Source organism: Gorilla gorilla, chromosome 16 (assembly GCF_029281585.2).
Source record: "Gorilla gorilla gorilla isolate KB3781 chromosome 16, NHGRI_mGorGor1-v2.1_pri, whole genome shotgun sequence".
Taxonomy (NCBI): domain Eukaryota; kingdom Metazoa; phylum Chordata; class Mammalia; order Primates; family Hominidae; genus Gorilla; species Gorilla gorilla.
The window spans coordinates 34,875,145-34,903,036 of record NC_073240.2 but is presented as its reverse complement, the minus strand read 5'-3'; the positions used below and the strand labels follow the sequence as shown (position 1 = coordinate 34,903,036).

Below are 27,892 nucleotides of genomic sequence, written 5' to 3'. Positions count from 1 at the left end.
GCCAGTGAAGGGCTCTTACACAATTAGTCTTCCTAAGAACAGAGCATAAATAAATGGGTTCAAATGGGCACAAAATAGAATGCACAATATCTGTTTAGATAAAAGAAAAAATTTCCACTGGCAAAAACTAAAATAACTGACTGTGGAGACTTGATCCATCTTTATTAGTAGAATAGAGGCCCCTTGAAAGGACTGGGTATGACCAGGTTTCAGTCCTTCCAGACTCTGGATTCTGAGAGGAAGGATGGTTCCCTGGAGATCAGCATGGGTTCAGTGAGTACAAGGAATTGACATTGGATATGAAAGAGAAGAGCAAGACCTTCACTCAGATGTGGGGACAGGAAAACAAACCACAGTATAGTATAGACCACATAATAGCTGCATAATAGACAGTGAGCAGTTTATGAAGATACATATTCTTAGAAGCCGGTTGAATATCAGTCTTGTTAACAAGTGACACTGTTGTACATTCTCCTGCTGGTTCTCACTGGCACAAGACAGCTTCATAGACACATACATATTGCACAAAATTCTATGACAGGTTTCCACAGGAAAAGGTTTCCACCTGGTCTCTGCTGTTTCCTACAGAAGGGGCATAAGTTCCCTGAGTCACTGTTCATTGTTACCCAGTGTGCTTCCTCTTGTGAAGGGCCATGAGCCTATCCCTTTACTTCATTGGCAAACTCCCCTGGCATCAAATGGCCTTGATCATAGGCAAGAGTCATTTAATATGTCAGCAATTGCTGCAGCTGTGGCCCCTTCCATTTGGCAACCAAACTTGAGCCTTTACAAAAATCTTCAAGGACTCAAAATGAGATGTCTTCTTTTTGAAAATGTACAAACCAGAATCAGCTTGCTCATCCTCAGAGGATGTTGACTGTGGTCATTGTTCTTTCGAGAGGAGTTGTTGACTTTTCAGGGTAGCTTGCTGTTCCCCTGCCAGTACAACTTCTCTTCCACTTTTTTCTTTTTCCATCGGCAGAGAAGCAGCATCTTAAAGGTCTTCCTGAAGGTTCTGTTGCAGAGGGCATAGCAGATGGGGTTGACAGTGCTATTGACATAGCACAACCAATAGCCCAAGTGCCACAGGGTGACTGGGACACACTTGTCACAGAAGGTAGAAACCAGGACCATGATGTTATACGGGGTCCATGTGATGATGAAGGCCAGGAGAATGGCACTCAGTGTCTGGGCTGCTTTCCTCTCTTTGACTAGGACCATTCTCTTTCGTTTGGTCATTTGATGGCTGGGGTTGGGATTGAGGCCTTTCGTTGAAGGTTCCTTGGCCACTGGGAAGGGGCAGGGCATGATTTTCACCTTGTGACAGCCATTGTTGGTCTCCTGGTTCCCGTCAGCTTTTACCACCAATCGGAACTTATAGGCCACACATTTCTGACTCTTGGGTCTATGAGCAGCTGCTGGAGACAGAAGGTAGTTTGGGGTGTCATAGTCACTTTTTTCAGTTTCAGCTTTCACAAAAGTTTCCTCAGTCTCTTCAGCACTGAATTCTTCCCCTGGGCTTTCCTTACCCTGACTCTTGTAGACCACTTGGAGGACACGGTCAGTGGTGGGCTTGTCCTCATCCTCTGAGGAGGGGTAGCTGCTACAGGTGGTGAGCTGCTCAGCTTTGGCCCAACTGGCGCTTGGGCCAGTGGCTTGGGATGGCTTCCCAGTGGTGGAGGTGCTCCTGCGGGAGGATGACCAGGAGGCCTGGTTCCTTTCCCGCTGGGCCAGGGTGGGTCGAGGACAGCGCAAGCAGGATCTGAACAGAGCCCTATGAGCTGGCTTTCTCTTCTCAGCTTCGGTCACAGAGTCAGAACCCTGGAGGTCAGCCAGGTCCTTGGTTCGCTTCTCTGTTTCCCGGTAGATTCGACAGTAGAGGATGGTCATGACAGAAACAGGGATGTAGAAGGCAGCAATGGCAGTGCCAAAAGTGATGGTGGGCTCAGAGAGAAACTGGATCTGGCACTCATCCAGTGGAACTGTCCGCTTCCCAACCAAGTACTGCCAGCAGAGGATTGCTGGGGCCCAGAGGATGAAGGAGATCAGCCAGGCCAAGCCAATCATGATGCCAGCCCTTCTCGGAGTACGCTTGGCCCGATATGTCAAGGGTCTTGTGATGGAAAAGTAACGGTCAAAACTGATCACCAGAAGGTTCATGACAGAAGCGTTGCTGGCCACGTAGTCCAGTGCAAGCCAAAGGTCACAAGCCAGACTCCCGAGAGCCCAGCGTCCCATGAGGATGTAGGTGGTGTAGAGGTTCATGGAGAAGATTCCAATGATGAGATCTGCACAGGCTAAGCTGAGCAGGTAATAGTTGTTAACTGTCTTGAGCTGGCTGTTGACTTTGAAGGAGATCATGACCAAGACATTGCCCACAATGGTGATCAGGCTTACCACAGCAGTCACAGCTGCAATGGTGATGACTTCCCACAACCTGTGGCGTTCCAAAGGCTGGTGATTTACTGGGGTGCCATTGACGGTGGTTGCATTGTGGTAAGAATCCCCTTCCATCCTGGTGCAAAAATTTTACAGTAAATAGTGTTAGGTTCTAGGCTGTTTTCTATTTCAGCTCTTCTTGGCCAGCATCTGGAAGAGAGGGAAACACATTAGCTTCGCACACCAGCATGACTTTCTTGTCCATCCATTGTTTATAGTTTCTTCTTCTTTTTTTTTTTTTTTGAGACAGAATCTCGCTCTGTCACCCAGGCTGGAGTGCAGTGGTGCGATCTCAGCTCTCTACAAGCTCCGCCTCCCGGGTTCAGGCCATTCTCCTGCCTCAGCCTCCCGAGTAGCTGGGATTACAGGCGCCCACCACCACGCCCAGCTATTTTTTTGTATTTTTAGTAGAGACGGGGTTTCACTGTGTTAGCCGGGATGGTCTCGATCTCCTGACTTCGTGATCCACCCGCCTCGGCCTCCCAAAGTGCTGGGATTACAGGCGTGAGCCACCGCGCCCGGCCGATTGTTTATAGTTTCTAATGGAATATTAAACGTGGCTGCACACATATTCAGAGCAAGATGCTGAAATCTAAAGTTTGATCACCTATTTTTAATGGCATCCTTTTGCTTTTTGTTGTTACCTATGGCTGAGTGCCCTTCTTATGCATGAGGCTGCTGCCCTCTTGTGGCAATTTTAAAAAGGGCTGGGAAGACGAGGAGGGTGAAGCGAAAGGAAAAAAAATGGATTGTTGAGAAGCAGTAAAGAGAGGAAAGCAGGGATGTTAAATCAGTTTAGATTGCAATGATCGTAAGGGCAGAAACCCTATATTTTTAAGATCCTGGTGATAAATACCTAAATCGTCATGCACTGGGGAAAAAGTGGTATCTATTCTATAGTCCCAGTCTTGATTATTAAACATTACTGAGGTGCTGTTGTGAGCCAAGACCATATTATACCGTCTCTCCTTGCCCTAATGCACAAACTCCAAGTGCATATCTGGTTTTCATCTAGGGGGTTTTACATTTGCCCCAGCTGCTGAAGATAAGGACCTTCTCTCTGTTCCTGAACTATTTGCAATATCATAGAATTGTTTTAGGTTATCTTTTTTCTGGTTATAGAGTAATACATTCCTTATAAAAGTTCAAACAGTGTCAAAATGTAAATCTTAGAAAGCAAAACTCTCCTCTAATTCCACCTTGCAGAGGTAATCAATGCTAACAGTTTAGTGTATATTTTGGCATTTTCCCATATGCATATACTAATAAATAAATATTTAAATACAATTTCCCCTATGCATATACTAATAAATATTTTAAATGGGTGCCTTTTACCATATACAATTTGAATTTTGTTTTTTACTTAACAAATGAATTATCACAGACAGCTTTTGTATCAGTACATCTGGAGCTATCATTTTCATTGTAATGACTGTACATTATTCCACTTAATGGATGTACTGTATTTAATTAACCCTCTGTTGACAAATTTTAACTTTCAAAACTAAAAGGAAATTTTCCCTTTGTAGATCAAAAAATCTATGTACATGATAAAGATTTCAGTGTGTACCAAAGGGTAAATTGTAGAAATTAGGTCTCCCTCCCACCTCTGACCTCCAAGCTTGCAAGCTCCCCATTTTCAGAGGTAACCACTGCTACCATTTATTTTTCCTTCTAGAGATATATATGCATACAACATAAATTTGATGATATATAACAAACACCACCTTGACATGATAATGGGCGGTAAAGGGGAAAAAAAAATCTTTTTTTTTTTTGAGACGGAGTCTCGCTCTGTTGCCCAAGCTGGAGTACAGTGGCGCTATCTCGGCTCACTGCAAGCTCCGCCTCCTGGGTTCACGCCATTCTCCTGCCTCAGCCTCCCCAGTAGCTGGGACTACAGGCGCCTGCTACCACGCCTGGCTAACAGAGTCTTGCCCTTGTCACCCAGGCTGAAGTGTAGTGGCACCATCTCGGCTCACTGCAACCTCCACCCCTTGGGTTCAAGCAATTCTCCTGCCTCAGCCTCCTGAGTAGCTGGGATTACAGCCACCATGCCTGGCTAATTTTTGTACTTTTTAGTAGAGATGAGGTTTCACCATGTTGGCCAGATTTGTCTCGAACTCCTGACCTCAGGTGATCCACCCACCTCAGCCTCCCAAAGTTCTGGGATTACAGGCGAAAGCCACCGTGCCCGGTGAAAATCTTTTTGATGACCCTTAAAATACCCCATGTGGGCAATTTTATTTAATGGGGTATTTCCGCTCTACCTATGGCCAGTCTTGACACTTTTTTGATAACAGTAACTGACAGAAAGGTGACAAATTTGCGAAGGGCTACAGTTTTCTTGGCTTTGCTTTATATTTTCAGCTGTAATTTTGGGTGTTTTCATAACACCTCAAATTCAATATGGAGTCGAGTTGATGATATTGTCTTGCACCGGAAACCAGATTCTCCCATCTTCCCAATCTTGCATGCTTCTTCACCTCCCAAACACATGCAGTCTAACTGACCCACGACGACTCCTCTTTTTGGTCCCTCTCCATTCCTGCTGCTACCAACTGTCAGCTTATACCTATAATACCTCGGTGTTATCAACATTCTTCAAGTTGTTGAAGCAAATTCTAAGGTTGCCAGGTCATTAGGTAGAGATTCCCCAGCATCTGAAAAGACCAGTTACTCTACACTCTACAAACCTCTAGGCAAATGCCATCACAGATTATCTTCCAATGGTCAGATCTAAGCCACACAGTGCAAAAAAGGGCCTGTGGAAATCCCTTTCTCCTTTATTCTTTCTTTTCTTCCTTCCTCTCCTGCCCCTCTTAAATATTTGAATGTTTATTATGGAACAGACTCTAATGCTGGCGATACCATGGAATAGGCCAATGTCTCTGCTCTTTAGACACTAGTTGGGAATGTAAATAAATTAGCAGATAGAAATAGCAGGGGTGCAGCATGCCATAGGGGCACCTGTGAAGGACCTCCAGCCTCGTTGAGTGGACATGGGAAGCACTTCCTGAGGAAGAGACCTAAGAGTCGAGACTTGAAGAATGAAATCACCAATAGCTAGGCAAAAGGTGGGTGGAGGCTGGGGATGGTAGTGCCAGAATGTTTCAGACAGGGAAGGGAAGAGCTTGTTTGTAAGCCCAGAGGCAAAAGAGGAGGAATGGAAAGAAACAAGGTAGCTAGAGCCAAAGAAAGCTGAGAAGTGAAAGGTGAAACTGGAGAGGCTGGCAGGAGAAGGAGGGGCAGGAGAGGACCTGAGAGAAAAGTCAGCTTTATGGGAGAGCTGTGTCAGCTATTTCCAGACTCCCCATCTACTCTGAAGGTAGTCCCAACATCCAGGTGTTGGGGAGCATTAGTCCGGAGAGAAGTAGTAAAATGATCTGACCGCTTGCTGAATTTTTTCTAATCAATTCTTCAAAATAGGAATACATGGTGTTTTGGAAGGATTTAATTTTTCCACTTAATTTTATTATCAGGTCATAAGCAATTTATGGAAGTTTCTGGGAATTTGGATGTGCACGTACTCCTTTGGACACATGTATAGCCTGGGTACTTCTTTTTCATCTGTTTCCTCATTAGAAAAAATAAGGAGGCCAGGTGTGGTGGCTCATGCCTGTAATCCCAGCACTTTGGGAGGCCGAGGCGGGTGGATAGCCTGAGGTCAGGAATTCGAGACCAGTCTGGCCAACATGATGAAACCCTGTCTCTACTAAAAATGCAAAAGTTAGCTGGGCATGGTGGTGTGTGCCTGTAATCTTAGCTACTTGGGAGGTTGAGGCAGGAGAATTGCTTGAACTCGGGAGGTGGAGGTTGCAGTGAGCCAAGATCTTGCCACTACATTCCAGCCTGGGCGACAGAGTGAGACTCTGTTTCAAAAGAAGAAAGTTAAGAAAAAAAGGAAATTGGACTATGGGAACTAACATACCTACATTTCTATGACTTTGTATATTATATTATGTCAAAAAACAAAATTAAAACAAATGTAAAGATCTCATTTGGCTTTATTTGTGATTCTAGAATCAGGCAATTCTTCATTTTGTGAAATAAATGTTCTGATGAGCTGACCAGAAGAATTTGGCTTTATAGGCAGAGAAGGCCTGAAGAAAGCAGAAGCAAAGAACAAGGGTGTATTAGTTACTTCTAGACAGAACAACAGAAAATAACTGGTTAGTTAACATCAGGTTACTTCAGGCTGTGTGTGTGTGTGTGTGTGTGTGTGTGTGTTAGAATTAAAGCAGAGAGAACTTCCTTATTATGCTGATTGAAGATTTATAGTGGCCTGTTTGGGAAATTGGCTCTCTCTCTCTCCTGATTTCTCAGGTCAAATAACAACTTAGTTTAGGTTTGGTGACTTGGAACTTTAGTATGGGTGGCTCCATTTTGATTTTTATTCTGGTTTGTTGGAGCCTATTTCAAGAGCTTAGTCCAAAACAATGACCTCCTGTAATTTTTTATTTATCAATAGTGTGATGGTTGATTTTATGTGTCCACTTGGCTAGGCTACAGTACCCAGTTGTTTTGTCAAACACCAGTCTAGATATTGCTGTGAAGGTATTTTCAGATATGATTAATACTGAAATCAGTAGAATTTAAGTAAAGAAGATTACCCACCATAATGTGGGTAGGCCTCATTCGATCATTTGAAGGTGTTAAGGGAAGACTGAGGTGCCGAATGAAAAGAGCAAGGAATTCTGTCACCAAACTGCCTTAGAATTCAAGACAGCAACATTGATTCCTGCTGGATTTTCCAGCTTGCCTGCAGATTTCAGACTTGCTAGCCCCTACAATCATGTGACCCAGTCCTTTAAAATAAAAATAAATCTCTCTCTCTCTGATAAATGGAATAAGCTCTTTGCTAAAAGGGAAAAGAAAATAATTTACAGTGGTAACATCACCTCACAATCATATCACAATTTGGCATTGGTCAGCTTCAGATTAAAAACCTAGTTCCATTACTTGCTGTATGACATTAATTAATTGATTAGAAACAAGGTCTTGTTCTGTCACTCAGGCTGGAGAACAGTGTCACCATCATAGCTCACTGAAGCTGGAACCCATGGCCTCAAGCGATCCTCCTGCCTCAGCCTCCCACGTAGCTGGGACTACAGGTGTGGGCCACAACATATGGCTCCAACTTACTGTATGACTTTGGACACATTACTTAACCTGAATCTCAGATTTTAAACTTTGAGGTGGGGATAAAAACAGTCCTTACCTCATAGGATTGTTTTAAGTATTAAATGAGATAACCCATGTTGTATTCAGCCAGTGCCTGACACAAGGGAATGTTCACTACAAAGTAGCAATCCAGCAACAAGAGCATCAAAATGACTATTCTGGCTGGGCACAGTGGCTCATGCCTGTAATCCCAGCACTTTGGGGAGCCAAGGTGGGTGGATCATGAGGTCAAGAGATCAAGACCATCCTGGCTAACATGGTGAAACCCCGTCTCTACTGAAAATACACACACAAAAAAAAAATTAGCTGGGCGTGGTGGCATGTGCCTATATTCTCAGCTACTCGGGATGCTGAGGCAGGAGAATCGCTTGAACCTGGGAAGCTGAGGTTGCTGCAGTGAGCCAAGATCATGCGACTGCACTCCAGCCTGGTGACACAGCAAGACTCCACCTAAAAAAAAAAAAAAAAAAAAAAAAAAAAGACTCTTCTCCTGGTAGGAATGAGCCTGAGGCATGGTTATTAAGGGACAGGGTAAAATAATAAGGCAATATTTTCATGACCACAAACTGGCTCTTTTAGATGCTTCGTGGTGCTAACACTGGATTGCAGTGGTGTGATCATAGTTCACTGCAACCTCAACCTCTTGGGCTCAAGGGATCCTCCCACCTTAACCTCCTGAGTGGCTGGGACTACAGGCATGTGCCACAATCCCTAGCTAATTTTTTTCTGGTTTCATTTTGCTTTGAGATAGGGTCTCGCTGTGTTGCTCAGGCTGGCCTTGAACTCCTGGCCTCGAACTCCTGGCCTCAAGTGATCTGCCTGCCTCGACCTCCCAAAATGATGGGATTACATCACACCTGGCCCTTCCTCTTTAGTTTTTTTGGTGGGTGCTCTACCTCTAGGAACATAACAAACTGCTCCCAATCATTCAAGCAGAACAACCTTGAGGAGAGCCGAGGCTAACACAGTCTTCCTCAGAGTCTGCTCATAGACTAGGACTACTTCAAATGCATGATTGAAAAGGTTTCATGATCTGATAAATTGAGAAAATACCATGTAGTATGTAGAGCTCTCAAAGATTCAGAAGACACATTAGCCTAGTGAAAGCTGGGAGGTTCTGCAGTAGAGAACATTACTTAATTTGGCTTAACACAGAGGTGGCTTAGCTTATCTAGCCTTTCTCAGAGGAATGTCTGTTAATATCCTGTGGAATCCATGAATCACATTTGGGAAATGCATTTTAGTAAAAAACAATGAACTAGGAGTATGGAGTAGGAGTTCTAATTTCGGCTAAAATCTTGTGATTTGAGACAAGCCATGTATTCTCTCTGGGCCCCAGTTTCTCCATATATGGAATTAAGAGACTGGAATTAATGGTTTATCCTTTAAAATGCTTTCAGGCTCTTCTTATAGGCTCACAGTAGAAAACACTGGAAACTATTAATTTTAGCCCTCAACTTTCTTCTATTCTTAACTAGGGAAATGGCAGTTACTTAGCTGCTTTGGAAGTTAGTGTAGTGAAAACAGCCCTCAACATATTTTGAGTTCCTGGCTTTCTCATCTGTTAAACACGTATAACAATACCTGCTCAGGCTGGGTGTGGTGGCTCACACATGTAATCCCAGCACTTTGGGAGGCTGAAGTAGGCAGATCACCTGAGGTCACCAGGATTTTGTAATCAGTGTGTCTCAAAACTTAATATGCATATGAATTACCTGGATAATCTTGTTAAATTGTAGAAGGGTGGGACTTGCATTTCCACATTTTATTTATTTGTTTATCTTTATTTATTTATTTATTTATTTTTTGTGACAGAGTCTTGCTCCATCGCCCAGGCTGCAGTGCAGTGGTGTGATCTCGGCTCACTGCAAGCTCCACCTCCCGGGTTCACGCCATTCTCCTGCCTCAGCCTCCTGAGAAGCTGGGGCTACAGGCACCCGCCACCATGCCTGGCTAATTTTTTGTATTTTTAGTAGAGACAGACAGGGTTTCACCATGTTAGCCAGGATGGTCTTGGTCTCCTGACCTCATGATCCGCCCACCTCAGCCTCCCAAAGTGCTGGGATTACAGGCATGAGCCACTGCGCCCAGCCTATATTTATTTTTTTGAGAGAGTGTTTCACTCTGTTGCCCAGGCTGGAATGCAGTGGCGTGATCACAGCTCACTGTAACCTCTTCCTCCTGGATCCAGGAGATTCTCCTGCCTCAGCCTCCTGAGTAGCTGGGACTACAGGTGCACACCACCACACACAGATAATTATAATTTTTTGTATTTTTAGTAGAGATGGGGTTTAATCATGTTGGCCAGGCTGGTCTCAAACTCCTGGCCTCAAGAGATCCACCCACCTTGGCCTCCCAAATGCTGGGATTACAGGTGCGAGCTACCGGGCCTGGCCTTGTTTATTTACTTTTTTTTTTTGAGATGGAGTTTCACTCTTTCTGCCCAGGCTGGAGTGCAATGGTGTGATCTCGGCTCACCGCAATCGCCGCCTCCCGGGTTCAAGTGATTCTCCTGCCTCAGCCTCCTGAGTAGCTGGGATTACAGGCATGTGCCACCATGCCCAGCTAATTTTGTATTTTTAGTAGAGATGGGGTTTCTCCATGTTGGTCAGGCTGGTCTCGAACTCCTGACTTCAGGTGATCCGCCCGCCTTGGCCTCCCAAAGTGCTGGGATTACAGGTGTGAGCCACTGTGCCCAGCTTATTTACTTTTAAGATGTTTTAAAATTGTTTTCAAGCAACCATTTGTTCCTTTTTTCCCCAACATTTATCTTAAGTTCAGGGATACATGTGCAGGAGGTGCAGGTTTGTTACATAGGCAAACGTGTGCCAGGGTGGTTTGCTGCACAGATCATCCCATTACCTAGGTATTAAGCCCAACATCTATTACCTATTCTTCTTGATGTTCTCCCTCCTCCTACCCTCACCCCCACAGGCTCCAGCGTGTGTCGTTTCCCTGGATGTGCCCTTGTGTTCTCTCATCATTCAGCTCTTACTTATAAGTGAGAACATGCGATGTTTAGTTTTCGTTTTCTGTTCCTGTGTTAGTCTGCTCAGGGTAATAGCTTCCAACTCCATCTATGTCCCTGCAAAGAACATAATCTTGTTCCTTTTTATGGCTGCATAGTATTCCATGGTGTATCTGTACCACATTTTTTATCCAGTCTATTGTTGATGGGCATTTAGATTGATTCTATGTCTTTGCTATTGTGGATAGTGCTGCAATGAACATACACATGCATGTATCTTTATGATAGAATGATTTATATTCCCTTGGGTATATACTCAGTAATGAGATTACTAGGTCAAATGGTATGTCTGCCTCTAGGTCTTTGAGGAATTGCCACACAGTATTCCACAATGGTTGAACTAATTTACACTCCCACCAGCAGTGTAGAAGTGTTCCTTTTTCTCCACAGCCTTGCCAGCATCTGTTGTTTTCTCGAGTTTTAATAATAGTCATTCTCACTGGCATGAGATGGGATCTCATTGTGTTTTTGATTTGCATTTCTCTAATGATCAGTGATGTTGAGGTTTTTTTCACATGTTTTTTGGCCGCATGTATGTCTTCTTTTGAGAAGTGTTTGTTCATACAGGTTCTTTGCCCACTTTTTGATGGGGTTGTTTTTTTCTCATAAATTTGTTTATGTTCCTTGTAGATTCTGGATATTAGCCCTTTGTCAGATGGATAGATTGCAAAATTTTTCTCCCATTCTGTAGGCTGTCTATTCACTCTGATGATAGTTTCTTTTGCTGTGCAGAGGCTCTTTAGTTTAATTAGATTCTATTTGTCAATTTTTGCTTTGTTGCAATTGCTTTTAATGTTTTCATCATGAAATCTTTGCCTTTGCCTATGTCCTGAATGGTATTGCCTAGCTTTTCTTCTAGAGTTTTTATAGTTTTGGGTTTTACGTTTAAATCTTTAATTCATCTTGAGTTAATTTTTGTATAAGGTATAAGGAAAGAGTCCAGTTTCAATTTTCTGCATATAGCTAGCCAGTTCTCCCAGCACCATTTATTAAATAGGGAATCCTTTCCCCACTGCTTGTTTTTGTTAGGTTTGTCAAAGATCAGATGTTTGTAGATGTGTGGTTTTATTTCTGAATTCTCTATTCTGTTCCATTGGCTTACGTGTCTATTTTTGTACCATTACCATGCTGTTTTGATTACTGTAGCCTTGTAGTACAGTTTGGAAGTAGGTACGACACCTCCAGCTTTGTTCTTTTTCCTTCAGATTATCTTGGCTATATGGGTTCTTTTCAGTTCCGTATATATATATATATATATATATATATATATATTTTTTTTTTTTTTTTTTTTTTTTTTTTTTGAGATGGAGTTTCACTCTGTCACCCAGGCTGGAGTGCAGTGGCATGATCTTGGCTCACTGCAACCTCTGCCTCCTGGGTTCAAGCAATTCTCCTGCCTCAGCCTCCTGAGTAGCTGGGATTGTAGGCACCCACCACCATGCCTGGATAATTTTTGTAATTTTAGTAGAGATGGGGTTTCACCATATTGGCTAGGCTGGTCTCAAATTCCTGATCTCAAGTGATCTGCCTGCCTTGGCCTCCCAAAGTGCTGGTATTACAGGTTTGAGCCACTGCACCTGGCCTGGTTCCATATGAATTTTTAAGTAGTTTTTTTCTAATTTTGTGAAGAATATCAATGGTAGTTTAATGAGATTAGCATTGAATCTATAAACTACTTTGGGCAGTATGACTATTTTCATGATATTGATTCTTCCTATCCATGAGCATGGGATGTTTTTCCATTTGTTTGTGTCCTCTCTGATTTCATTGAGCATTGGTTTGCAGTTCTCCTTGAAGAGGTTCTTCACTTCCCTTGCTAGCTGTATTCCTAGGTATTTTATTCTCTTTGTAGCAATTGTGAATGGGAATTCATTCATGATTTGGCTCTGTGCTTTCCTGTTGTTGATGTATAGGAATGCTAGCAATTTTTGCACATTGATTTTGCATCCTGAGACTGCTGAAATTGCTTATCAGCTTAAGAAGCTTTTAGGCTGAAATGATGGGGCTTTCTGGACATAGAATTATATTATCCGCAAACAAAGATAATTTGACATCCTGTCTTCCTATTTGAATACCCTTCATTTCTTTCTCTTGCCTGATTTCCCTGGCCAGAACTTTGAATACTACGTTGAATAGGAGTGGTAAGAGAGAGTATCCTTGTCTTGTGCTGGTTTTCATGGGGAATGCTTCCAGCTTTTGTCCATTTGGTATGACATTGGCTGTGAGTCTGTCACAGATGGCTTTTATTATTTTGTGGTATGTTTTTTCAATACCTAGCTTATTCAGTGTTTTTAATATGAAGGGATTTAAATTTTTTCAAAGCCTTTTCTGCATCTATGGAGATAATCATGTGGTTTTTTTCTTTAGTTCTGTTTATGTGATGAAGTGCATTTATTGATTTGCATATGTTGAACCAACCTTGCATCCCAGGGATGAAGCCAACTTGATTGTGGTGGATAAACTTTTTGATGTGCTGCTGGATTTCATTTGCCAGTATTTCATTGAGGATTTTTGCATCAGTGTTCATCAAAGATGTTGGCCTGAAGTTTTCTTTTTTTTGTTGTATCTCTGCCAGGCTTTGGTATCAGGATGATGCTGGCTTCATAGAATGAGTCAGGGAGGAGTCCCTCCTTTTCAATTTTTTCAGATAGTTTCAGTAGGAGTGGTACCAGCTCTTTGTACCTCTGGTAGAATTCTGCTGTAAATCTGTCTGGTCCTGGGTTTTTTTTTTCTTTTTTTGGTTGGTAGGCTATTTATTAGTGCCTCAATTTCAGAACTCATTACTGGTCTATTAAGGGATTCAGTTTCTTCTTGGTTCAGTCTTGGGAGGGTGTATGTGTTCAGGATTTATCCATTTCTTCTAGATTTTCTAGTTTACATGCATAGAAGTGTTTATAGTATTCTCTGATATTTGTTTGGATTTCTGTGGGCTCAATGGTGATTTCTCCCTTATCATTTATGATTGTGTTTATTTGATTCTTCTCTCTTTTCTTCTTTATTAGTCTAATTAGTGGTTTATCTATTTTACCTATTTTCAAAAAACCAGCTCCTAGATTTGTTGATTTTTGAAAGTGTTTTTCTTGTCTCTATCTCCTTCAGTTCAACTCTGATCTTAGTTATTTCTTGTCATCTTCTAGCTTTGGAATTTGTTTGCTCTTGATTCTCTAGTTCTTTTTGTTGTGATGTTAGGTTTTTAACTTGAGATCTTTCTAGCTTTTTGATATAAGCATTTAGTGCTATAAATTTCCCTCTTAACACTGCTTTAGCTGCATCCCAGAAATTTTGGTACTTTGTCTGTTTGTTTCAGTTTCAAAGAACTTCTTGATTTCTGTCTTAATTTCATTATTTGCCCAGGAGTCATTCAGGAGTAGGTTGTTCAGTTTCCATGTAGTTGTGTGGTTGTGAGTGAATTTCTTAATCTTGAGTTCTAATTTGATTGCGCTGTGGTCTGAGAGACTATTATTATTTCAGTTCTTTTGTATTTGCTAAGGAGTGTTTTACTTCTGATTATGTAATCAGTTTTAGAGTAAGTTCTGTGGGTGATGAGAAGAATGTTTATTCTGTTGTTTTGGGGTGGAGAGTTCTATAAATATCTATCAGGTCCACTTGATTCAGAACTGAGTTCAGGTCCTGAATATCATTGTTAATTTTCTCTCTCAGTGATCTGTCTAATATAGTCGGTGGGGTGTTAAAGTCTCCCACTATTATTGTTTGGGAGTCTAAGTCTCTTTGTAGGTCTCTAAGAACTTGTTTTATGAATCTGGGTGCTCCTGTATTGGGTGCATATACATTTAGGATAGTTAGCTCTTCTTGTTGAATTGAACCCTTTACCATTATGTAATGCCCTTCTTTCTCTTTTTTGATCTTATTGGTTTAAAGTCTGTTTTGTCAGAAACTAGGATGGCAACCCCTACTTTTTTCTGTTTTCCATTTGTTTGGTAAATTTTTCTCCATCCCTTTATTTTGAGCCTATGTGTCTCTTCACACATGAGATGAGTCTCTTGAAGACAGCATACTGATGGGTCTTGGCACTTTATCCAGCTTGTCATTCTGTGTCTTTTAATTGGGGCATTTAGCCTATTTACGTTTAAGGTTAGTATGGTTATGTGTGAATTTGATCCTGTCAGCATGATGCTAGCTGGTTATTTTGCAGACATTTTTATGTGGTTGCTTCATAATGTCACTGGTCTGTGTACTTCAGTGTGTTTTTGTAGTGTCCGGTAACGGGTTTTCCTTTCCATATTTAGTGCTTAATATGGAAGCTTCAGGAGCTCTTGCAAGGCAGGCCCAGTGGTGACAAATTCCCTCAGCATTTGCTTGTCTGCAAAGGATCTTATTTCTCCTTTACTTATAAAGCTTAGTTGGGCTGGATCTGAAATTCTGGTGTGGACTTTCTTTTCTTTTAGAATGTTGAGGCCAGGCATGGGGGCTCATGCCTGTAATCCCAGCACTTTGGGAGGCCGAGGTGGGTGGATCATCTGAGGTCAGGAGTTCAAGACCAGCCTGACCAACAAGGTGAAACCCCATCTCTACTAAAAATACAAAAATTAGCCGGGCGTGGTGGCAGGTGCCTGTAGTCCCAGCTACTCGGGAGGCTGAGATGAGAGAATGGCTTGAATCCAGGAGGCAGAGGTTGCAATGAGCCGAGATTGTGCCACTGCACTCCAGCCTAGGTGATGGAGTGAGACTCTGTCTCAAAAAAAAAAAAAAATTGATGTTGATTATTGGCCCCAGTCTCTTCTGGCTTGTAGGATTTCCACCAACAGGCCTGCTGTTAGTCTCATGGGCTTCCTTTTCTAGGTGACCTGGCCCTTCTCTCTGGCTGCCCTTAACATTTTTTCTTTCATTTCAGCGTTGGAGAATTTGATGATTGTGTGTCTTGGGGTTGATCTTCTTGTGGAGTATCTTACTGGGGTTCTCTGCATTTTTTCAATTTGAACGTTGGCCTGACTTGCTACGTTGGGGAAATTCTCCTGAATGATATCCTGAAGTACGTTTTCCAACTCGGTTCCATTCTCCCTGTCTCTTTCAGGTACCCCAATCAGTCATGGGTTTTGCTTTACATAATCCCGTGATCCTTTTCATTCTTTTTTTCTCCATTCTTGTATGCCTGTCTTATTTCAGAAAAATAGTCTTCAAACTCTGCAATTCTTTTCTCCAGTGGTCTATTCTGCTCTTGATACTTGTGATTGCATTGTAAAGTTCTCATAGTGTGTTTTTCAGCTGCATCAGGTCTGTTATGTTCCTCTCTAAACTGGCTACTCTGGCTGTCAGCTCCTGCATTGTTTTTTCATGATTCATAGCTCCCTTGCATTGGGTTACAACATTGTCCTTTAGCTTAGTGAAGTTTGTTATTACCCACTTTCAGAAGCCTAGTTCTGTCAATTCAGCCATCTCAGCCTCAGCCCAGTTCTGTGCCCTTGCTGGAGAGGTGTGCAGTCATTTGGAGGCAGAGACGCACTCTGTCTTTTTGAGTTTTCAGCATTTTTGTGTTGAATCTGTCTCATCTTTGTGGGCCTATCTACCTTTGATCTTTGAGGTTGCTGACCTTGAAATAGGTTTTTGTGCGGTCTTTTCTGTTGATGTTGTTGTTGTTTTCTGTTTGTTTGTTTTTCTTTTAACAGTCAGACAACTCTTCCATAGGGCTGCTGCAGTTTGCCGTGGGTCCACTCCAGACCCTAGTCACCTCGGTTTTTCTCATACCTGGTGGTATGCTAAACAGCAAAGGTGGCAGCCTGCTCCTTCCTTTGGAGGCTCCATCCCAGGAGGATACTGACGTGTTGCTGGCCCAGACACACCTAGGCCACAGACTCCTTTTGGGAGGTGTCAGTCAGAAGGAATGGGATCAGGGACCCGCTTAAAGAAGCAGTCTGGCTGCTTTTTGGTAGAGCAGGTGTGCTGCATTGTGGGGGCACTGTTCCTTGTCCAGACTGTTTGGACTCTCCAAAGCCAGCAGGCTGGAATGGCTGAGTCAACCAAACTGTAGAGATGGCGGCTGCCCCTCCTCCTGGGAGCTCCATCCCAGGGAGAAATCAGAGCTCTGTCTGTATAACCCTGGCTAGAGTGGCTGAAACACCCGCATGGAGGTCCTGCCCAGTGAGGAGGAATGGATCCAGGTCCCACTTAAAGAAGCAGCCTGGCCATGATCTGGCAAAGCAGCTGTGCTCGTTGTGGGGGTCCCTTCCTTGTCAGGACCATTTGGACTCTCCAAAGCCAGCAGGCTGGAACAGCTGAGTCAACCAAACCACAGAGATGGCGGCTGCCCCTCCCTCTGGGAGCTCCATCCCAGGGAAAGATCAGAGCTCTATCCATATAACCCTGGCTGGAGTGGTTGAAGCTCCCACAGGGAGATCCCACCCAGTGAGGAGGAATGGATCCGGGTCCCGCTTAAAGAAGCAGTCTGGCCGGGTGTGGTGGCTTACGCCTATAATCCCAGCACTTTGGAAAGCGAGGCAAGTGGATTGCTTGAGTTCAGGAGTTTCAGACCAGTCTGGGCAACAGGGTGAAACCCCCGTATCTACCAAACACACACACACACAAACACACACACACACGAGCTGGGCGTGGTGATGTGTGCCTGTAGTCCCAGCTACTCCACTCACTTGGTCCTATTGTTTGACCCCATCCCTTCTCCCACGCACCCTTTGATTTCTTATTTCTGGGATCTGGTGTGGAGAGCCCCTCATCCTGGGAAACAGGGTGCGGGAGGCTGAGGTGGGAGGATTACTTGAGCTTAGGAGGCAGAGGTTGCAGTGAGCCGAGATTGCGCCATTGCACTCCAGCCTGGGTGACAAAGTGAGACTCTATCTCCAAAAACAAAACAAAACAAAGACAAAACAAGCAGTCTGGCCACCAACTGACAAAGCAGCTGTGCTTGTGTTGGGAGGGACCTTTCCTTGTCTGGACTGTTTCGACTCTCCAAAGCCGCAAGCTAGAATGGCTGAGTCAACTGAACCACAGAGATAACAGTCATCCTCCCGCTGGGAGCTCAGTTCTCTCTCAGGCAGACTCTGGCTTGTACTGTTGGCTGGCTGGAATTCCAAGTCAGTGGGTCTTATCTCGTGAGGTGCCACGGAAGTGGGGCCTGCAGAAAGATGCTGCTTGGCTCCCTGGTTTCAGCCCTCTTCCTAGGGGTATGTGCAGATGGACCTCCCGCCTTGCCAGGGATCCCAGGGTTGGAGTATGTAAAACTGCTAGGTCTCCGCTGGGCGTGGTGGCTCACGCCTGTAATCCCAGCACTTTGGGAGGCTGACACGGGCGGATCATGAGGTCAGGAGATCCAGACCATTCTGGCTAACACGGTGAAACCCCGTCTCTACTAAAAATACAAAAAGTTAGTGGGGCATGGTGGCGGGCGCCTGTAGTCCCAGCTACTTGGGAGGCTGAGGCAGGAGAATGGCCTGAACCGGGAGGCGGAGCTTGCAGTGAGCCGAGATCGTGTCACTGCACTCCAGCCTGGGCGACAGAATGAGACTCCGTCTCAAAAAAAAAAAAAAAAAAAAAAAAAACCAACAAAAAAACCAAAACAAAAAAGCCCTGCTAGGTCTCTGTTTGTGCCTGAGCGGCTGCTCTGCTGAAACTCCGCACAGCTCTGTGTGTTGGACCTAAGGCTCTGCTGGCATGGGCTCACAAGGAGATCTCCTGTTCCATGGGTTGCAAAGACCTGTGGAAGAAATGTGGTTTCCCCGGTGGGGTCGCACAATCACTCACCGCTTCCCTTGGCTGGAGGTGGGGGTTCCTTTGGCTCTGTGCTGCTCCCAGGTGGGCCGTCACCCCACCCTGCTTTTCTTTGTTTTCTGTGGGTCAAGTTGTTTGCCCAATTAGTCCCAAAGCGAGAACCTGGATATTTCAGTTGAAGGTGCTGTATTCACTCACACCTTTCATTCCTTTGCATGAGAGCTGCGGGCTGCTGCTGCTTCTAATCTGCCATCTTGGCCATATTTCACAATTGCACATTTCTGAAAAGCTCCTGAGTATTCTTGATGCTACTGATCCATGTACCATATTTTAAGTTGCAAGGCTGAGAATGATTTCCTAGGTTCCTAGAAAAGGGGAATGATTGTTCACAAAGGGGCTGTTAAATTGGAATTTTCCAACTGCAATATGCAGTAGCATTTGAATCCCCCTCTGCCTTCCAAAATCACTTGAGTTAAAAAAATTTTTTTCTCCTGTTCGAAATTAATATAATTAGCCTTTAGAGATTTTCTGCCTTCTCTTTTTCCCGTTTTTTTTTTTTTTTTTTTTTTCCTGCCTCACTTTTTGGGAGAATAACTTTTCCTGATTCCTAGGCTGCTGGACAGATCTTTCCACAAAAAGATTTGGAACATAAGGTAGGTTCCACGGCTGATGGATTGATTTATTTTTTTGGATGATAGTTGAGTATGTAAACTGAGTTTCCAGCCTGAATGTTTTCCACAATAAACTTCTTAAGTCATTGATTATGTTTTTGAAAGGGCAACTTATTTTTGAGGAAAGTTGCAGAGGCAAATGAAATATAAGTGGTTATCTGGGAGTGTGGATCCTTTTGAGCTCTTCCCTGATTACTCAAACTTTAACAGTTCCCATTTTTCATCCCACCATCTAGAGTATGTTTATTTTTAGGATACCAGCATTAAGAGAGAGCAGTAATCATCTCAGGTTTATTTTCTACCACTACATAAGACAAAGACTCCCACAGTAATAAAAGCCTCTGTGTTTCCAACCTTGGCCGATTGTTTCTTGTTCTTTGCTGTCAATACATTACAAATGAAGCAAAGCAACATAAAAATCAAAGAAGGTAACCCTGTGTACCAAATGAATTCCTTTTCTTGTCGAGTGGACTTGCCAACTTTTGAGGCTTTTCCTAAGGTGAGGTTAGGCCTTCGTTTTCTGAAACACCTTTTTTTTTTTTTTTTTTTTATGAGAAGCTTTATGCCTGAACCTGTCCTTGCTACTCTTCATTGTTTCTATAGCAACTACAGTGGAAAACTTTAATGGCATCTACAACCCAGTGATATTGGGACATCATGATAACCAGCTCATATTGTTATGTAGAATATTGATGAGTGACTCTCTCCTTCCTTTTCAAGGACAAATCAGACAAAGTAGGCTTAAAGCACATGGGGTACCACTGTGTTAGATATGAGGAAGGACTTGCAGTGAAAGAGCGTGTGAATGAATAAGGGAGGTTCTGGACTTGCATTTTTTTGGTGACTATTTTAAAGTAAGATATATCTAACTCCTTTTGACTGGTAGAATCAAATTGCTGACTGAAGATAAGGTGGTGATTAAGAAATGACTTCTTAATACCTCTGAAGCAATAATATCCAGAGCAGGATTTCAATGTGACATGTTCTTTAGAACATACTTTGTGTTCACTAGTGTGCCAGCTGCTGTGGGGCATATAAAAGAGATATATGATAGTCCTTGAACTGAAAGAGTTCATCTTTATAGCTCTAAGAAAAAGGGAATGTAAGAATAAAGTTGAGTTTTTAGACCAAATTCAGGTGACAGAGGGGTCTGTTACTGAGGTCATTAAATTAGTTTATTTTTTATTATTATTACTAATTTTTGAGACGGAGTCTCGCTCTGTCTCCCAGGCTGGAGTGCAGTGGCACGATCTCGGCTCACTGCAAGCTCCGCCTCCCAGGTTCACGCCATTCTCCTGCCTCAGCCTCCTGAGTAGCTGGGACTACAGGCACCCACCACCATGCCCAGCTAATTTTTTGTATTTTTAGTAGAGACGGGGTTTCACCCTATTAGCCAGGATGGTCTCCATCTCCTGACCTCATGATCCGCCCGCCTCGGCCTCCCAAAGTGCTGGGATTACAGGCATGAGCCACCGCGCCCGGCCAAATTACTGTATTGCTATAGGACAGGAAAATAGGTGAAACTGCTTCACATGAAGGCATAAACTGGACCCATTTAACGCATACACTGTCGACTCCTGCCACAGGCTATGGGGTTGGCTAGGTGGGTCCCCTTCTGTTGGGAGCAGTATTGTCTTGTTATTCCAGAGTACTGGGCGAATATTACCATTTTCTATGTGTGCCAAGACATGAAGAAGTCTGGGAAGTACTGTCATAAACAAAGTTATGTGAGAATCTGGAGGTACAGAAGCCCTTGACTGTTGCCCAAGTCTTCCCCACAAACCTAGGGCAAGGATTATATATATCTTTAAATTCCTAAGGGTAGTGTATTGTTCTGGAAACAACAACAATGAAATGTTTCAAGGAGGAAGGAGTAATCAACTGTATCAAATGAGACTGATAAACCAAGTAAGATTAGGCCAGTGACCTGACCATTGGATTTAGTTACATGGAGATCACAGAGAAACTTGCTAAGTTGTTTTGGTGAAGTGGTGGGCACAAAAGGCTTGAGGAGTGGATGAAATAGCGAATGGGAGAAGGAGAATTGGAGACAGTGCTATAGATGACTCTTCTGAGGAACTTTGCTATAAAAAGGAGTAGAGAAATGATGCAGAAGATGGATTAGGGTGTAAAGCCAAGAAGTTTTTTTTTTTCATTTTTTTTAAAGGGCGAAAATACAGCATGCTTGTATGCTAATGTGAATGATTCATTAGAAGGTACCAACTGATGTGCAGGGGAGAGTGGGAGCATTTGCTGGAAAGATGTCCCCAAGTAGGTGATCACAGATAAGATCTAGTGCAGTAATACAGGCCTTGGCCTTGGACTGGGACAGAGACCCCTCTATACTAACAGGAAGGAAGGCAGACAATATAGGTACAGATACAAGTAGGCTGGGAGTTGTGGTAATGGCAACACTGGAAATTCTTTTCTGGTTGCTTTCATTTCTTCATGAAATAGAAAGCAAAGTCAGCAGCTGAGAGTGGGGGTGGAAGGAGAGAGGAGAAGATATTGTCATGTGTTCTGTATTTTGGGAGCTTGCTCCATGCATTTTCAGGAGTTCTCTAATCATGACTCCAGCCCTTCAAGTCAAAGTACCCTTATGACCTGGTAAGCTCTTCACTTTCCCTTTTCTCCACCAGAGTACAGGCTGTGGATTCCAGGCTGAAAGAATAGCTCATGCCAGAGTCCCTCCCCCTGTAGCTGGTGAGCACCCTCAGTACTAGATGGAGCTGTTCAAAACAACATAGTAAATAAAGACATCTTTCTGAGAAACTTATGTGTTTTCCAGTTTGCATTGTTCATATATTAAGCGCGAGAAACTAGCTAAACTATAGAAAATCTGCTTGCCTATGAAGAGAAGAATCAGGAAGAGGTACTTTTCCCACAAACTTTATATTTGCAAGAGGACAGTGCATTTTTTTCTAAGTCCTATCATAACATCTACTTTTCATCGAACAGTGAAAGCCTACAAGATCCATAGTCTTTTTTTTTTTTTTTTTTTTTGAGACGGATTCTTGCTCAGTCGCCCAGGCTGGAGTGCAGTGGTGTGATCTCGGCTCACTGCAAGCTCTGCCTCCCAGGTTCACACCATTCTCCTGCCTCAGCCTCCCGAGTAGCTGGGAGTACAGGCGCCCGTCACCATGCCTGGCTAATTTTTTGTATTTTCAGTAGAGACGGGGTTTCACCGTGTTAGCCAGGATGGTCTCAATCTCCTGACCTCGTGATCCACCCACCTCGGCCTCCCAAAGTGCTGGGATTACAGGCGTGAGCCACCGCGCCTGGCCAATCCATAGTCTTAGACTAGGAATTACTGGGTTTCTTGTGATGTTTGAAGGCTCAGATGCTACCTTGACACAGTAGTTGAGGATGCATCAGAATCAACTGGCAGGTTTATTAAGACACAGATTGCTGGGCCTCATCCCCAGAATTTTAATTCTGAATTTGCATTTCTAACAAGTTCCCAGGTGATGCTATTTTTCTGGCCCACATTTTGAGAACAACTACCTTAAGGAATTGGCTACCATTTTATTTAAAAAATAACTTAGGTTGCCGGGCACGGTGGCTGTCGCCTGTAATCCTAGCACTTTGGGAGGCTGAGGCGGGTGGATTACCTGAGGTTGGGAGTTTGAGACCAGCCTGACCAACATGGAGAAACCCCGTCTCTACTAAAAATACAAAAAAATTAGCCGGGCGTGGTGGCACATGCCTGTAATCCCAGCTACTCGGGAAGCTGAGGCAGGAGAATCGCTTGAACCCGGGAGGCAGAGGTTGTGGTGAGCTGAGATTGCGCCATTGTACTCCAGCCTGAGCAACAAGTGCGAAACTCCGTCTCAAAAACAAAAACAAAAACAAAAACTTAGGTCATGTATGTATTAAAAATATGCAAAAAGTACAGTTTCGTTTCTAAGGAGCTACCTATATAATTCAGCACTTTGGTTTTGATACTCATGAATTCTCATGAGTCCTACCTAAGGGAAAACTGAATTTTTTATTCATGTAATGGCATATGTTTAAAATCAGGACTATCAAGCAAAAGCAATACCAGAAAAGATTCCTTCCCTTTGTTATTTATGCAATCCAAAGGTCTCTGGTTGCTCAAAATGCAGGAGGTACTTGTGTGGTATTTTTAAACCTTAATAACACATTTTTGGACCAGAATCACACGAGGACAGCATATACCATATCCTTGTTGAAAGAACTTCGGCTAGTTGTGTCCACTAATTAGGAAGTGCTAGAAGGGGGACCTCAGAATTTTCCATATCCTAAACACTCTTGGTTGAATTGAGAAAAACAAGATAAGCCTTGAATGAACAGATGGAGAGTAACATAGCCCCCGGACTTCTGAGGGTATCTGCAGAATAGACTTACAGGCATGGATTCTGGAACTAGACTGTACTGGTATAAATCCCAGTTCTGTTACTTATTAGCTTGAGCAAATTATTTAACTATTTTGCAACTCAGTTCTCTTATCTGTAAAATAGGAATAATAATAGTGTTTATTTCATAGGGATATTTTGAAGATTTAATCAGTTAGTATGTGGAAAGTGCTTAGAATAGTATCAGGTGCAAAATAAATGTTAAAAAAACTTAGCATCATCCACAAACCAATCTCTCTCTAAAATGGCATACCTTTCAAAAGTGTTACTGAGTCTTACACTGACTAGTTGAAAGTATCAAGCATAGTGAATGTGCCCTAATAACACTGGCTTAATCTGCAAGCCACTGATCTTTTCAACCTCGTAATTTTGGAGGCTTCTCGAGGGATAGTTATATAGTTCCTTAAAGCCCTATTTCCCACTGGTCTCGTCTCTCACTACATTGGAGATGTACATATTAATCTCATACCAGACATTTGCCCAAATCAGGGTTTCTCAATGTTGGCAAATTTAGGGCTGGATAAATTTTTGGATAAATTACATTGGTAGCTCCTTAGATACTAAAATGTACCTTTTGCACCAATCTATCTGTGCTAGTGGTTCTCATCCAGGGTGATTGCCTCTCAGGGAACATTTGGCAATGTCTGGAGATGTTTTTGGTTGTCTTAATGAGGGGGAGAGGGGTTGATTCTGGCATCTAGTGGGTAGAGGCCAGGGATGCTATTAAATATTGTACAATGCACAGGATAAGCTACCGCCACAAAATTTTATCCAGCCCTAAATTTGCCAACATTGAGAAACTCCGATTTGTGCAAATGTCTAGTTTGAGATTAATGTGTGGATCTTCAACTTGGTGAGAGGCCAGACCAGTGATATGCTGGTAGATATTTAACCACATTCTTCCATGCCCCTTCCCCACTGCTATGGTCTAAATGTTCATCTCCCTCAAAATTCATAGGTTGAAATCTTTTTTTTTTTTTAGACAGTCTCCTGTTGCCCATGTACGATCACAGCTCACTACAGCCTCAACCTCCTGGGCTCAAATGATTCTCTATCTTAGCCTCCCAAGTAGTGGGACTATAGGCATATACCACCATGCCCAGCTAATTTTTGTAGAAATGGGGTTTTACCATGTTGCCCAGGCTGGTCTTGAACTCATGTCTCAGGCAATCCACCCACCACGGCCTCCCAAAATGCTGGGATTACAGGCACGAGCCACACACCTGGCCTGTAACTGTGTAATCTTGGAAGTTACTTAACATCTGTTTTAGATCCCTGATCTGTAAAATGGAGACAACACTAGCTTACCTCGTAGGCCAGCTATTAGTCTCAAATGAAGTGATATGAGAAGTATGTAGAATAGTGTTTGGTGCATACAAGTGCCCTACAAGTGTTACTATTTTTAAGACTGTTTCTCTGGAGTTGACAATCCTTCAATAGTTCCCCCTGTCTGGAAGGCGCCCCTACTCCCATTTACCAACCAGGCAAACTCCTACTCAACCATTAGGCTTTAGCTCAGGGGTCTATTTCTCATGAAGCCTTGGGTAACCCGTTTAAACATAATTAAACTTTTCTTCTTTGGGCCTTGACCTTGAATCTCTCACTGCACTCAGCAACACGGTACTGTAATCATCTATTCACAGGACTAGATTATCTTCCTTGTGGGCAGTGAGCTACTTGAGGGCATGGGCAAGGTTTTTTTTTGTTTTTGTTTTTAATTTCAGGACATGGCACTGTGCCTGATGCAGAGTAGGCAATTAGAAGCAATGAAAAGTATTAACTATGTATGGATATAGGAAAGAACCAGAAAGTACTGAGAGGGAAGAAAACACTTATTCTGCTAGGCTGACATTTTAGCCCTTGCTTTCATTATTTTCAGGTGGTTTCAGTCCCAAGTTAAAAACTGCTTTCATGCATCTGTGTAACCAACTGTTCCCTTTCCTGTTTTCTCCTTGGTTGAAAGAAGGGACTGGAGTGAGACCGCCTTAGAATGTCAGTTCCACCACTACCTAGTTGTTCACTTTAGGCAAGTTTTTTTTTAACCTTTCCAAGGCTGTTACCTCACTGCAGAATAAGGATAACAGTCATCCCTACCTCACAGAGCTGTTATGAGAATGAAATACTCATGTGCTCAATAAATGTCAGCTGTAGTAGTCATTTCTACAGAAATTCTGCTGAGGACTTTGACGCCCTTTCTAGCCATCTCCCAGTTTCGCACTGTTCTCTCTCCCACGTGCTGCAGTCCACCTCTCACCAGACACAAACTCTTGTCTTTACATCCACACCTCCTGAACCGTGACTTCGGTACAGTTTTAAAATGATACACATTCGTTGCTGAAAATTAGATTAAACGGAGGAAAAAAAATTAACTCACTTCAAATCTCAGCAGTTAACCACTAACATTTTAGTATGTATTTGTTTAGACTTTTTCTTATGCAAATACATACGTTTAAACTTTTTTTTCCCCGAGAGTTCACATCATACAAATTTTATTTTATGACTCGTCCTTGCACTTAGCACGGTCCCTCCCCTAACCTATCTCTGATGCCTTGAGAATCCCCCCGCCCCGCTGCAGACCTCCACCACTTCCAGCTCCCAGCGGTCCGGCCTTCCCGCGGTCCCGGTTCCGGCCCCACCTGCGGGACGCCGGCCGCCCCGCCCCGCCGCGGCCGGCCTGGATCCCTAGCCCCGCACCCCGCGCCTCGCTGCTACCGGGCGCCTTTCGCTCGCGGCTCCTCCGTGCGGCCCGCTTCCGGTGGGGCCAGGGCGTCTCCGCCGCAGCTCGGCTCCCGCGCGCTCAGCACCGCCAGCGGCGGCCAGATGCAGGCGGAGCGAGGAGCTCGGGGAGGCCGTGGGCGGCGGCCAGGCCGCGGCCGGCCTGGCGGAGATCGCCACAGCGAGCGGCCCGGAGCCGCAGCGGCGGTAGCCAGAGGCGGCGGCGGCGGGGACGGAGGCGGACGCCGGGGCCGGGGCCGGGGCCGTGGCCGGGGCTTCCGCGGCGCTCGCGGAGGCCGAGGAGGAGGAGGCGCCCCGCGAGGCAGCCGCCGGGAGCCGGGAGGCTGGGGCGCAGGGGCCAGCGCGCCGGTAAGAGGCGACGGCTGGTGGGGCTGGGACCGCGTGTAACTGGGGCAAGTGGGGCCGAGGCCGCCAGTCAAGAGCTAGGCGCGCCAGACGGGCGGCGGCGCTCAAGAGAGCGTGCCAGGCGCGCGCCTGACGGGCGGCGGCGGTGCGGCGGCGGCGCCTGCGCGGGACGGGCGGATGGTGGCGGGGGCGCGCATGGGTATGCGCTTAGCTCGGGTCGTGGCCTCCTGGCCGGGCTGGCGCGAGACAGTGGGGGTAGGAGGGCTTCCCAGCCTGCCCCAGGGTCCGGGTTAGGAACCCAGAGGCCAAGGCCGTGTGTCAGGGCTGCAAGTCTCGGCGGCCCGTGGGCCGGCTGGGCTGTCTGTACGTGTACCACTATGGGACGGAGGCGCGGCCACGACGTGGTCCCTCGGCAGCCTTTACGGGCACGCTCCTGTTATTAGGAGGGAAAGGATTTTTTGGTTTGTTTTGTTAACTGTCTGTGCAATGCCTAGTACACAGTAGGCGCATAATAAAAAGTTTGTTGAGTGAAAGAATGACCCCTACGACTGGACTCTGGCATTTGGGGGCGGGACCAGATGCATAGTTCTTTGTAATAGCGTAGTTCTCTTTTATTATGCCTGTATGTGTAGAAATCAGGGAGCACTGGCCTTTGTCGTTTTGAATTTTCAATTTATAAATGAGCAGTCAAGTTCTGAGTTTTAATAGCAATATCATCGGTCTTATTGTCACATTCATAGAAGGAAGTTTTCGGAGATTGGAGCAGGGGATGATATATATGGGGGCAAACCTAATCATATCTCAGCTAAAGGAGTTAGAGGACTGTCTTTTTATGAGCTGTTCTGTTACCTTAACATCTGTAGGGCAAGACCATCTTTATATTCTGCATTCTTATGCACACAGATTTAAAAAATTCTTTTTTGCATGAGGCAAAATTTGCTCTTACTGAAGTATTTACAATATCTTGAGGGCATAGCAGATAAGATATCCCTAAAGAGAGTAGTTGTATACAGCAATACAGAGCTGGAAAAAAAAGTATAAAACTTAAATTTAAATGTAACAAACTTAAATCTTGTTAGGATTAAGATAGGTAATAGGCAAAACTTGAATGCGATATAAAGACATTTTTAGGGTCAGTTTACCTGGTGTAAACTGACAGAAACTAAGGTAAATGACAGAAACTAAGACCAACCTAGTGCCCACTATATATCACATTTTGTTCTTATAACTCTATTATATATATGTAATATATATGTAACGTAGAATTATGTAATATAATAGTATGTAATTATATATTAACTACAATATTATATATTATTTATATATACATATATAGAGAGTAATCTTTATTTTTACAGGTTAACTGACTTGCCTAAGCTTTCACAGCTAGTGGCAGAGCTGGGATTTATATCAAGCTGCCCTTGAGTCAACAGTAT

General features: G+C 43.9%; 2 protein-coding genes across 3 annotated transcripts in view; one reads left to right on the top strand and one right to left on the bottom strand.

The window, feature by feature from the left end:
• Nucleotides 1-383: 383 nt before the first annotated feature.
• CHRM5 (cholinergic receptor muscarinic 5) lies at nucleotides 384-26,097 on the bottom strand. Of its 2 annotated transcripts, none has more exons than XM_063698935.1 (4): nucleotides 26,012-26,097; nucleotides 25,470-25,709; nucleotides 18,362-18,693; nucleotides 384-2,589 (listed from the first exon to the last, which is right to left on the bottom strand). In XM_063698935.1, exon 4 carries the CDS (start codon nucleotides 2,512-2,514, stop codon nucleotides 916-918), a length of 1,599 nt encoding a protein of 532 aa, XP_063555005.1. In that variant the 5' UTR covers nucleotides 2,515-2,589; nucleotides 18,362-18,693; nucleotides 25,470-25,709; nucleotides 26,012-26,097; the 3' UTR covers nucleotides 384-915. The 2 variants fall into 2 exon arrangements, with proteins under 2 accessions (XP_063555005.1, XP_063555006.1); XM_063698936.1 differs by having other exon boundaries at nucleotides 25,630-25,709.
• Nucleotides 26,029-27,892, top strand: part of AVEN (apoptosis and caspase activation inhibitor) — a 173,694-nt gene continuing 171,830 nt past the window's right edge. The window contains exon 1 of the mRNA XM_004055907.5: nucleotides 26,029-26,459. Coding sequence (XP_004055955.5) covers nucleotides 26,196-26,459 — 264 coding nt within the window. The 5' untranslated portion in view covers nucleotides 26,029-26,195. The remainder of the gene's footprint in view (nucleotides 26,460-27,892) is intronic.

Coding starts and splice junctions, on each gene's coding strand:
- CHRM5 (XM_063698935.1), bottom strand. CDS start 2,514: ATGGAAGGGGATTCTTACCACAATGCAACCACCGTCAATGGCACCCCA.